At 39.8% G+C, this 12,515-nt stretch overlaps 1 protein-coding gene across 3 annotated transcripts in view; it reads left to right on the top strand.

Annotated features, from left to right (window-relative positions):
* The window catches only part of Axdnd1 (axonemal dynein light chain domain containing 1), a 72,378-nt gene that overhangs the window by 45,955 nt on the left and 13,908 nt on the right, over positions 1 to 12,515 (top strand). For 2 of the 3 annotated variants that reach the window (XM_090340337.1, XM_090340336.1), the window contains exons 18-20: positions 218 to 311; positions 4,595 to 4,803; positions 4,988 to 5,084. In XM_090340337.1, the coding sequence (XP_090196463.1) occupies positions 218 to 311; positions 4,595 to 4,803; positions 4,988 to 5,084 (400 nt within the window). Of the gene's footprint in view, positions 1 to 217; positions 312 to 4,594; positions 4,804 to 4,987; positions 5,085 to 10,357; positions 10,469 to 12,515 lie in introns of all 3 variants that reach the window. The other variant, XM_090340338.1, reaches the window with a different exon arrangement.

Here is a 12,515-nt window from a genome sequence, read left to right as displayed (position 1 = left end):
CTGCAGTCCTCATATCTCAGCCTACTGAGTAGCTTGGATTACTGGCATGAGCCACCAATGCTTGTCTTGGATTGATTGTCATTTGCAGATATTCTTGGGAAACTGTCAACACCTAATTTTATTATGTCTAACAAAATAAAACCCTTTCTCTTAGCTGATAGTTACTCTAAGCAAGTCATTTATCTTTTTTTTTTTTTGCCTGATGTTTTTTCTTTAGGTCACTTCAAGACCACATATATAACATGATTGAACAATTGAGTTTGAAGATAGGAAATGAAATTAACAATGGTAGCATTGAACTTCAGCGCCATGTATGTAACTTAACAAGGCTTTGGTATAGTGCCTTGGCTGGTGCTGGTGGTTTTCTTTTTTTTTTTCCTTCCTTCCCTTCCTTCCTTCCTTCCTTCCTTCCTTCCTTCCTTCCTTCCTTCCTTCCTTCCTTCCTTCCTTCCTCCCTCCCTCCCTCCCTCCCTCCCTCCCTCCCTCCCTCCCTCCCTCCCTCTCTCTCTCTCTCTCTCTCTCTCTCTCTCTCTCTCTCTCTTTCTTTCTTTCTTTTTGCCATTCCTGGGGCTTGAACTCAGGGCCTGAGCTCTGTCCTTGTGCTTTCTCAGGGCCAGAGCTCTACCACTTGAGCCACAGCACCATTTCTAGCTTTTTCTATGTATGTGGTACCAAGGAATCAAACCTGGGTCTTTGTGTATGCTGGGTAAGCACTCTACCTCTAGGCCAAACTCCCAGCCATGGCTGGTGGTTTTCTTCAAGGAGAAAGCAGGCCAGCTGAAACAGGGAGTCAGAAAAGCAAAATGGAAGCCTGTATAATAATTACTCAAGTGGTTTTCAATATGTTGAAAATGTAGTTTAGGAAGTTTTTAAGTCCATCCCTCCCTCCCTCCCTCCCTCCCTCTCTCCCTCCCTCCCTCCCTCCCTCCCTCCCTTCCTTCCTTCTTTCCTTTTTTCCTTTTCATTTCTTTTTTTTTGTTGTTGGTCACAGGGCTTGAACTCCGCCTGGGTGCTGTCCATGAGCTTTTCAGCTGAAGGCTACCACCCTATCCTTGAACCAAGCCCCACTTCCTATTTTCTAGAGGTTAATTGGAGATAAGAGTCTCAGGTCCTTTTGTGCCCGGGCTGACTTTGAACCTTGATCCTCAGATCTCAGCCTCCTGAGTAGCTAGAATTACAGGCTTGAGCTCAATTTGTCAATTTTTAAGATCAAATATTTGCACATTCAGTTGCAATAAAAGATTCTTGTGAAAATTTAGATGTTAAATAACATTAAGAAACTGGAGTAAATATAATGAACTAAAACCCACTTAGAAATTATTTTTTCATATTACTTTGGTAAAAACAGCCATAGGCTCAGTCCAGTGCCCAGGCAGAGATCCGCCCCGCCCCCCGGAAAAATTGACAAATTGAATTGAAATTATTTTAAAATTGTTTATATTAGGAATTTGAAAGGCAGAGACATCATGTTGCATGGGAATATTCTAATGAGGCATACTGTATTATACTTATTAACATATTATAAACATTCACATACCAAGAACTGTGGAGCCAGTATGTTACAGCAGGAAGTATGGATCTAAAAAGGATCCTTAGCCTTCAGAAAAATTCCTTTAATTTTGGAGACCAAAATGAACAGATTGTAACAGAGTGCCTGTCACATTGTAGGGCTGAGTAAATATTTATTGAATAAAGGTAGAAATAATATTCTAGTACTATATAGTGTACTTCTATATATTTTAATATTTTATGTGATGTTTCTACTTTGAACCCATTTTTGGCCAGATACTCAATTTACCATTAGAACGTGTTTTGTATGACATCATATACTTACTTTCTTTTGTATCCTAGAGTTCAATTTTTTGATGGATTATTTAGAAAGACACTTATATACTTCTCACATACCTCTGTCTTAACACTATACTAGAGTATATGGAGCATATCTTTCCTCATCTTTAGGGTAAGCTTACATATGTATGCTGTAGGGTATTTGTTGTTGTTTTTTATTTGTGGGTCATGGGCTTGAACTCTGGGCCTGGGCATTGTCCCTGAGCTCTTCAGCTCAAGGCTGCCACCTTACCTCTTGAGCCACAGCCCCACTTCCCCTTTCCTCGTGATTAATTGGAGATAAGAGTCTGATGAATTTGAGTGCCCAAGATGGCTTTGAGTTGAGATGGTTAGTTTGCAGCTTCCTGAGTAGCTAGGATTACAGGCATGAACCACTGTACTGGTCTAAGATGTAGGTTTAAGTAGACAAATAATTGGCGGAAAGGGAGAAAGGCTGGCTATTCACAGTTGAAAAGTTCCAGTCTCAGGTGTAATGGGGGTTTCAGCCCTTTTTATTACTTAAGGGGAACAGCTTGGTCAGGGTATTGACCTGAGCAAAGATGAGCTTTATCTTGCCTTCTGTTCATTTATGGGCCAAAGTAAGAAGTCAGTGCTATTCCGGAAAAGTAGTTCATGTACATGTTGTAGTTCCTAGGTTTTTTTTTTTTTTTGCCAGTCCTGGACCTTGAACTCAGGGCCTGAACACTGTCCTTGGGCTTTCTTTCTCAAGGCTAGAGCTCTACCACTTGAGCCACAGCACCACTTCCAGCTTTTTTTTCTATGTATGTGGTACTGAGGAATCGAATCTGGGTCTTCATGTATGCTAGGCAAGCACTCGACCACCAGGCCAAACTCCCAGTGCTCCCCCCATTTTTTTTTTTTTGTGCCTGTACTTGAGCTTGAACTTGGAGCAGGGAACTGTCCAATGACCTTGAACTTTTTCTTTGCTCAAGGCTAATGCTCTGCCATTTGAGCCATGGCTCCATTTCTCATCCATTTTTGGTGGTTAATGAAGATGAGACTCACAGACTTTCCTGCCCAGTCCGGCTTCAAACCTCAGTCCTCAGATCTTAGCCACCTGAATAGCTAGTATTTACAGAAATGAACCACTGATGCTCAGCTCCTATCTTAAGTTTGAACATTCCTCTGTCTTAAGGAAATTAGCCTATCTGAATGTTCAAGTTTCTTGTTCAGGAATAAGCTAATATATGAGGAGGGGACAAATAGTTGAAGTATGTAAGTGAAAGATTTAAAACACCATTATATAATGCATAATACCAGATGGAGTAAAAGAAGGTATATCCAGTTAAGCAAATTGTGTAGTAGATCCTCCAACCTCCATAAGCATGAACCGTCAATCGGGAGTTAGTAGAAATAATCATTTATCTCTCTACTTATACAGAAGACTCTGGCCAAAAACATGGGTTTGCCTTCCATCTGAGGTGCCTAGAATGGCTTTAATGGCACATATCCATGCACATGTGAGAACATCTTTTAAACTTCTTGGAGTCACAAGTGACTCCAATTGCATTCTGATAATTTGCTCTCTTGTATGAACAAAATTTTCTCTTAACTTTCTCTGAACAATTTTTTTTGAATGTTCCACCAGCCTATTAACTGCCCATGGTTGATTGAAGGCCCTTGTCATATATACATGTGAATTTAGCTTTTTCTTTGGAGCAAAGTTGTAGGATTTTTGTTGTTTTGTTTTTGCAGGGTTTGAACTTGGGGCTTAAGTGCTGTCCCTGAGCTCTTTTGCCCAAGATTAGTGTTCTAACACTTTGAGCCACAGTGCCACTTCCAGTTTTCTGGTGATTAATTGGAATCTCATGGACTTCCTTAACCAGGCTGGCTTTGAACCTTTATCTTTAGATCTCAATCTCCTGAATAGCTAGAATTGTAAGTGTGAGCCACCAGTGCCAGCTTGAAGCAACATTTTGAATCTTCAACTATCTAAGGTAACAGGAATACATAACTGATACAAATAAAAACTTCAGATATTTTACAAGTTAGGGAACACTGCAAATGATTCCAAATAGAATGCTGTAATGTACAAGGGCATCTCACATGTACAGTAATGGTGATTTAGTTAAGAAAAATGGGTATAGGCAGGTTTTAAATATCAGGGCTGTCCATATGACAAGTATATTTTTCATTTGGATAGTACTGATAACCACCAGCAGTTTTCATTTAACCAAGATTACTCACTAATGAAATGCATGTACTTAGTGGGCTCTACACAGTTTTTTTTAAGCAAGGGATAAGATTGTATAGTGCTTTCTACATTTCCATCTCACGTTTATTTTCACATGGTAATACATTTTATTACACATCAACAACATCAACATTGGAGAAGGCAGGATGTGATAAAAGTATTATGCATGTATTGAAATTGATAAGTTCATGTTGTACTGTTTCATATCATCATTCCTCCCAGTTTAAAAATTCTATAGCATCCCTGTGAATGATCTATGGAGCCCTAGATTGCCTTCAAAAGTAAACCTTTAATGAATTAATAATCTTGACTAAGTTTTTTTTTTCCTAAATCAAGATGAACTTGCACTTCTCTCAGGGCTTTCTCTATGTGACTAAGTTTAAGAAGAGAGTAGTTTCACATAGGATTGTATACAAAGGGATTCACTGGTTTAGTAAGTTTAGTTGATTTTATTGTTGAAAGTTGGACACAGGTATGATCCCTTCTATTTTTAAATGGCTTTTACTATTTTATGTCAAGTGAGTCATTTATATTGCAATCATTTTTAATCAGGTGGATGAGTTGCATATAGTTTTGATCCAGTGGATGGTAAATTTGCTGATTACGATGGTTCCTGACTTAACTGACCGAGACACTCTCCCAGAACTGGAGGAGGATGCTATTGAGAATGCTAAGCAACGTGATGTAGGAATTGCAGAATTAGAGCTAAAAGCCATTGAGCTAACAAAAAGGTTGGCCCAATACTCCTGCTATTTGACCAGGTGAAACTCTCCAGTTTTTTTATTGTTGTTCATTTGATGATAAAATGACATGAAGTAGAGAAAGACAGTAAAATAAGATTTACTTTAAAACTTTGAAAGAAATATGTGTAGAGTTTATCATCTAGCTTCAATACTGTACCCAACTGGAATATGAAATTTTCTCTTTTTCCATTCTTCTTCTCAGTTGTTGCAAAGTGATGGTAACAGCAATAGCTCTGAGTAAAGCAGCTCACTTAGACAAAGATGCCTCTAAGGACCTTCAAGAGCTGGAGAAGGTGAAGGTAATAGCTCTTTCTTCACCTTAGTTTTGTTTTGTTTTATTTTTTATTTTATTTTATTTTTTTTGCCAGTCCTGGGCTTGAGCTCAGGGCCTGAGCACTGTCCTTGGACTTTCTCAAGGCTAGAGCTCTACCACTTGAGCCTCAGCACCACTTCCGGCTTTTTTCTATATGTGGTACCGAGGAATCGAACCCGGGTCTTCATGCATGCTAGGCAAGCACTTTAACCACTAGGCCAAACTCCTGGCCCCATTTTGTTTTATTTTTAGCATGTTTGATTTATTTAAATCTTGAGGTTTGATTTATTTAAAACAAACATCACATATTTCAAATATACCATTGTATGAGTCCCAAAATGTGCACATATCTACAAAATTAATGACTAAAATAAAAGTGGGGAGTATAGTTAACACACCGAAACTGGACCAGTTGTAAATTCTCCTTTCAGCTTTGTCTTGTCCCTAGGCAATATCTGACCCCCTTCCTAGCCATATTCTCTTTTATTTCTAGAATTTCTGAAACAAGAATCATATATTCTTTTGGTCTGACTTTTTTTTTTTTTTGTGGGTCATGGGGCTTGAACTCTGGGCCTGGCGCTTTCCCTGAGCTCTTCAGCTCAAGGCTACTGCCCTCCCCTGGAGCATCAGCCCCATTTCCCGTCTTCTAGAGGTTAATTGGAGATTAGAGTCTCAAGGTCTTTAGTGCTGGGCTTGCTTTGAACAGTGATCCTCAGATCTCAGCCTCCTGAGTTGCTAGGATTATAGGAGTGAGCTACTGGCTCAGCTAGTCTGACTCTTTCTTTCTTTCTTTCCTTCTTTCTTTCTTTCTTTCTTTCTTTCTTTCTTTCTTTCTTTCTTTCTTTCTTTCTTTCTTTCTTTCCTTCCTTCCTTCCTTCCTTCCTTCCTTCCTTCTTTCTTTCTTCCTTCTTCCTTTCTTTCTCTCTTTCTCTCTTTCTCCCCCTCCCTCCCTCCCTCTTCCTCTCCCCCTCCCTCCCTCTCTCCCTCCCTCCCTCCCTCCCTCTCTCTCTCTCTCTCTCTCTCTCTCTCTCTCTCTCTCTCTCTCTCTCTCTCTCCCTCCCTCCCTCCCTCCCTCCCTCCCTCTCTCTCTCTCTCTCTTTCATCTATTTTTTGGCCAGTCCTGGGCCTTGAGCTCAGGGCCTGAGCACTGTCCTTGAGCTTTCTCAAGGCTAGAACTCTACCACTTGAGCCTCAGCACCACTTCCGGCTTTTTTTTCTACATATATGATACTGAGGAATCAAACTTGGGTCTTTATGCATGCTAGGCAAGCACTCTACTACTAGGCCAAACTCCCAGCCCCTGGTCTGACTTTTTTGATTAAGCATAATTGAAATTCACATGAATTGTTGATTTTATCAAAAGTTCAGGCTTTTTTAGTGATGAACTTTTTAAAAATTTTTTTGCAAGTCTTTCTTTCTTTCATCTTTTTTTTGGCCAGTCCTGGGCCTTGAGCTCAGGGCCTGAGCACTGTCCTTGGGCTTTTTTAAGGCTTGAGCTCTACCACTTGAGCCACAACACCACTTCTGGCTTTTTCTGTGTATGTGGTACTGAGGAATTGAACCCAGGGCTTCGTACATGCTAGGCAAGCACTCTACCACTAAGCCACTCTCCCAGCCCCAGTGATGAACTTTTTTTTTGTGTTGTGTGAGTTGCTGTGACAAGTCAAGAAAACAAACTAAAAAAGGAAAGTGGGGCCAGGAGTTTGGCCTAGTGGTGGAGTGCTTGCCTAGCATGCACAAAGACCCGGGTTCGATTCCTCAACACCACATACACAGGAAAAAAAAAAGCCAGAAGTGATGCTTGGCTCATGAGAGCTCTAGCCTTGAGAAAACCCAAGGACAATGCTCAGGCCCTGAGCCCATGCCCAGGACTGGCAAAAAAAATTTAAAAAGAAAAAGGAAAGAAGTCTTGGAATGTGGCTTAATGGTAGAGTGCTTACCTTTGCATGCATGAAGCCCTGATTTGATCAGTACCACATAAACTGAAGAAGCCAGAAGTAACTCTTCAGCTCAAGTGGTAGAGTGCTACCTCTGAGCAAAAAAGCAGCTCAAGGACAGTGCCCATGCCCTGAGTACAAGCTCCAAGACTGACAAAATAAATAATTGAATGAATTAAAATAAAAAAGGAAAGGATTTATTTTGGCTCATATTTTCAGTCCCTGGTCAGCCAAATCCATTGACGAGAGGGCAGAATATCATGGTGGAGATGATGTGAGAGAATAGAGCTATTCACTAGAAATAAAGAAGACAGACAGGAAGGGGACAGGACAAGAGAGAATGTAGGTCCCACCTCCATATGCCAACCCATTCATTATGAGCTCATCAGTGAATGAGGTCATAGACAAAGCTGGCACCCTTATTTATTTATTTATTTATTTATTTATTTATTTATTTTTGTGTGGGGGGTTGTGGGGCCTGAATTTGGCTTGGGCGTGTCTCTGAGCTCTTTAGCTCAAGGCTACTACCTTATCCTTGAGCCAAGCCCCATTTCTCATTTTCTGGAGGTTAATTAGAGATAAGAGTTTCAGGTCCTTTTGTGCCAGGGCTGGCTTTGAACCTTGATCTTTAGATCTCAGACTCCGGTATAGCTAGGATTGTAGGCGTGAGCCACCACACCAGTAGTTGGCACCCTTATTATCCAATCATCACCCTTATTATCCAATCATCTTTTAAAGCACCCAGCTGGGGGTCAAGTCTTCAACCCATAAGCCTTTTTTGGGGGTGGGGAGTACTTGATTTCCAAACCATAATAGTATTTTTTTTAACTACTGAAGCACACAGTTTACTTATAAATCCTCCATTTATTGGAGATACTTGAATTTATTGTTGGGTTCTTGAATTGTTTCCAATTTATTATTTATTTTTAATTGTATTTTATTGTCGGGGTGATATATAGAGGGGTTACAGTTAGATTCATCAGGTAGTGAGTATATTACTTCTTTTTTTTTTTTTTTTTTGGCCAGTCCTGGGCTTGAGCTCAGGGCCTGAGCACTGTCCTTGGACTTTCTCAAGGCTAGAGCTCTACCACTTGAGCCTCAGCACCACTTCCGACTTTTTTCTATGTATGTGGTACCGAGGAATCGAACCCGGGTCTTCATGCATGCTAGGCAAGCACTTTAACCACTAGGCCAAACTCCTGGCCAGTATATTACTTCTTGAACATTGATATCCCTTCCCATGTTTTTCTTATATTATACCTCCCCCAATTTTTATTATTATAAGCAAAGCTTTGATATATATATATATATTTTTATTGTCAGGATAATGTATAGAGGGGTTACAGTTACATTCCTCAGGTAGTGGGTGCATTACTTTTCCCACACCTTTCTCATGTTTTTGTCCCTGTTTCCCTCCTCCCACCCCCTCTCAATCATCTTAGTTTTGTATTCATCTTGGAAAAGACATTTATTTGCATTTCTCTTGGGTAATAGCTAAGAATGGAAGGTATAATTTTCTAAAGTGGCTAAACCATTTTTGTATTCCTGCCAATAGTAAATGAGTTGCTGTTGCTTTACATTTAACACTTGATGTGAACAGTCTTCTAATTGTAAACATTAAGTTGCATTCCTTAATGACTAATGATGCTGAACCTCTTTGATTATGCTTTTCTGTAGTACTGGGGTTTGAACTCAGGGCTTTATGCTAAATAGCAGGTAGGCTACAACTAGAGCCACTGCCCCCACCACTTTGTTTCAAAAGTCTCATGTTTATGCCTCGGCCAGCCTAGGCTTTAATCTATTTATGCTTGCTTAGTTGAGAAGAGTCATGTCATATCAACAGGTTTTTGGGGTTTTTTTTCCAATTATTGAGATGGTTTCTTGTGAACTTTTTTTTTTGGCTTTTACCTCACAGTAGCTTGGGTTATAGGCTTTAGTTCTTGTGTCTTCTTTGGTGAAATGTCTGTGCAAATCTTTGGTTCATTAAATATTACCATTTCAGGGCTTTTTTTGATCAGTTGTGGGACTTGAACCCAGGACCTGGGCACTGTCCTTGAGTTTTTTTTTTTTTGCCAGTCCTGGAGCTTGAACTCAGGACCTGAGTACTGTCCTTGGGGCTTTCTCAAGACTAGAGCTCTACCACTTGATCCACAACACCACTTCCAGCTTTTTCTATGTATGTGATAACTGAGGAATTGAACCCAGGTCTTTGTGCATGCTAGCCAGGCACTCTACTGGTAGGCAAACTGCCTGCCCTCCCTGAGCTCTTTTGCTCAAGGTTAGTGCTCTACCACTAGCAATAACACCATTTCCAGTTTTCTGGTGGTTAGAGTTAAGAGTCTCATGAACTTTACTGTCTGGACTGGCTTTGAACTGCAATCCTCATATCTCAGCCTCCTGAATATCTAGGATTATAGGCATGAGCCACCATCACCCAGCTCAGCAGTGTTTTTTTTTTAACTATTCAGACTATAGTATTATATATCTTTTGTCAGATAGATATAAAGCACATTTTTCTTGTCTGTGATTTTTCTTTTTGTCTTTTAATAGTGACTGTGAAAGCTAGGTAGTTCTTAATTTGAGTGAGGAATATGTTTTTATTGGCACATATTACTTGAATGCTTCATGATACTTCCATGTATTGATATATGCTACTTGAAAATATTAACCCCCTCTATTATTCATATTCTCCCTCTCATTTCCCTTTTTGAAAACCAACTTTAATGTTTTTTTATACTTTTCATGCATGTACATAGTATACTTCTATTGCATTTATATATCTCCCTTGTTAGGCAGTTCTTAACTTGGTGAAATTCAGCCTTTTTCTCTCTCATTATGGATCTTGCTTTTGATATAAAATCAAAGAAAATCTTCATATTCACATCACAAAGATTATCCTCATGTTTTTCTCTAAAGAGTTTCAAGTTTCAGGCTTTACATAGAAAATTTTCATCTACTTTTCATTAATTTTCATAAGCTAGTCTTGTCCAAGGTTTGTTATCCACTTCTGGATGGCCTTTATCTCAGGAACTTTGTAATCTGGGAGCTGCTGCTGGCTACATCTCTGGAGTCTGTGGGCAGGGCAGAGTTCCACAGGACCCCTAGTTTATGTCCCCAGGAGTGGCAAGTATGCAAGCCTCAGGTGACCCCCAAAAAGCATCAGAAAATGGGGAGAGCAAATAGAACATGGGATTCTATACTGGCTAAGGGACCTAGTTTCTCAGAAGAGGTTGTGGAAGTCTCTACCAGAGTGAGTAAAGGAGTAAGTTGGTATAGTTGGATTTTTTTTCCTGCATAGTAATCATTTTTTATCCTTTCTCAGAGAGAATGTTTTGAGTGGATCAGCACTTGCACTCACCTCCTCTCTGATATCAAAGGAAAACATGTAAAACTATTGACATATGAAGAAATTATTCACCTACTTGGAGAAGAGGTATATACCACATGTTTAGCATTATTTGGTTTGTAGGAAAATGAGTGGTACTTGGGAGCTGGTGGCTACCTTTTACCTCGGGATGCTTTTCTCCTGACTTACCTTTAGGGTTTCATTTAGTGGGATTAATTCAAATTTTGTCCGACTATATCTTCCTTTCATTTTTAAAATGAACTCCCCTATGACCCAGCAATTCCACTACTTGGCATTTACCCAATCGTCCAGAAACAAGGACATACTAAATCCACTAGCACAACAATGTTCACTGCAGCACTATTTACCACAGCCAGATGTCCCTCAGTTGATGAGTGGATCAACAAGATGTGGTATTTATACACAATGGAATTCTATGCTGCTGTCAGAAAGAATGACATCACCCCATTTGTAAGGAAATGGAAAGACTTAGAAAAAATCATATTAAGTGAAGTAAGCCAGACTCAAAGGAACATAGACCCAATAGTCTCCCTTACTTGTCATAATCAGTAGAAACCTTGGGCTATCCTAGCAGAGATTCACAGTAGAACAAAATCTAGATACATAAGGCCATTACGTTTAGTATGACACCAGGTGTAAGGACCTCCTGGATATAGAAACAAAAGCCATATAATGAGTGATTGTTGTCCTTAAGGTACTATGTTATCTCTCATCTCTTTTGCCATCCCTTGGTTATCTCATATTGTAAAAATATTTCACCTTGTTATCTGATATATTTTATATATGCTTAATTGGTTGTTTGAAATAGGAGACGGAAGGGGGAAATCAAGTTGGGAAGGAGAGAGGGAAATGGGAAACTGGACATGGGAAAGGGTATCAGTATTTGTGAAGTAATGTACCTTCTATCTGATGAATATAATGTAACCCTTCTATTAATTACAATAAAAATATATGAAAAAAATTTTAGAGGGCACACACTTAGCTCTAGAATGGTATCCTTTCCTTTTAGCACATAGACAATATTATTTCTACTTCTCTCTCTCTTTCTCTCCCTCTCCTCCTTTTCTCCCCCTTCTCTCTTCTTCCCCCTTCTCTCTCTCTCCCTCCCCCTCCCTCCCTCCCTCCCTCTCTTTCTCTCTCTTCTCTTTCTTTCTTTCTTTCTTCTGTTCTTTCATCAGTTGTGAGGCTTGAACTTAGGACCTGGTCACTGTCCCTGAGCTTCTTTGGCTCAGGGCTAGCACTCTATAATTTGAGCCACAGTGTCACTTCTGGCCTTTTCTGTGTATGTAGTACTGAATCAAACCCAGGGCTTCATGTGTGCTAGCCTAATACTTCCATTAAGCCACGATCCCAGTCCCTCTACTGTTTTCTTTAGGTTATAATTGTTAAACTGGCAAATGAGGACTCAGTGGTCAGTCCCTGTATAGTTAATCTGTTACACTCTTTTGTCTACTTTTAAGATCTTTTTTCCTTTGACATTTTTATCCTCATTCTGATGTACATGGACAATGGTTTCATCAAATATGATTAAGATCCTCTTCCTTTTTTCCCCTTTACTCCATGGTGACTCTCTTATGCTTTTTAGTTTTTCCTCCTGTATAGATGCCTTTTTTGTTCTTTACTGCTTTATGTGGCTAGCTTCTCATCCTAAATGTCCTTATGCCACTGTATAAGTTCAACTCATATATATGATTTACTATCTTGACTCTAACTAAATACATAGAATTATCAAATCTCTATCTCTAGCCCTTATTCCTCCTTCTAGACTCCATATATTTTTCATACCTTACCGGATATTTATAATTGTTTTTGTTTTTGTCAGTCCTGGGGCATGAAGTCAGGGCCTGAGTACTGTCCTTGGGCATTCTCAAAGCTAGAGCTCCACCACTTGAGCCACAGCACCACTTCCAGCTTTTTCTGTGTATGTAGTGCCAAGGAATCAAACCTGAGCCTTCATTCATGCTAGGCAAGCACTCTACCACTAGGCCAAACTCCCAGCCCCTGGATATTTATAACTGGACAACTAAGTGATACCTCAAAGACATACAACCTAATCTGAGTTCATTTCTCTCTCCAAACCTGCTGACACTCTATTCTACTTCTTGAGCAACAC

This window comes from Megascapheus bottae, chromosome 10 (genome assembly GCF_031878675.1).
Source record: "Megascapheus bottae isolate mThoBot1 chromosome 10, mThoBot2.hap1, whole genome shotgun sequence".
Classification (NCBI taxonomy): domain Eukaryota; kingdom Metazoa; phylum Chordata; class Mammalia; order Rodentia; family Geomyidae; genus Megascapheus; species Megascapheus bottae.
Note: the sequence above shows the minus strand (reverse complement) of the source record. Positions and strands in the feature narration are given on the sequence as shown.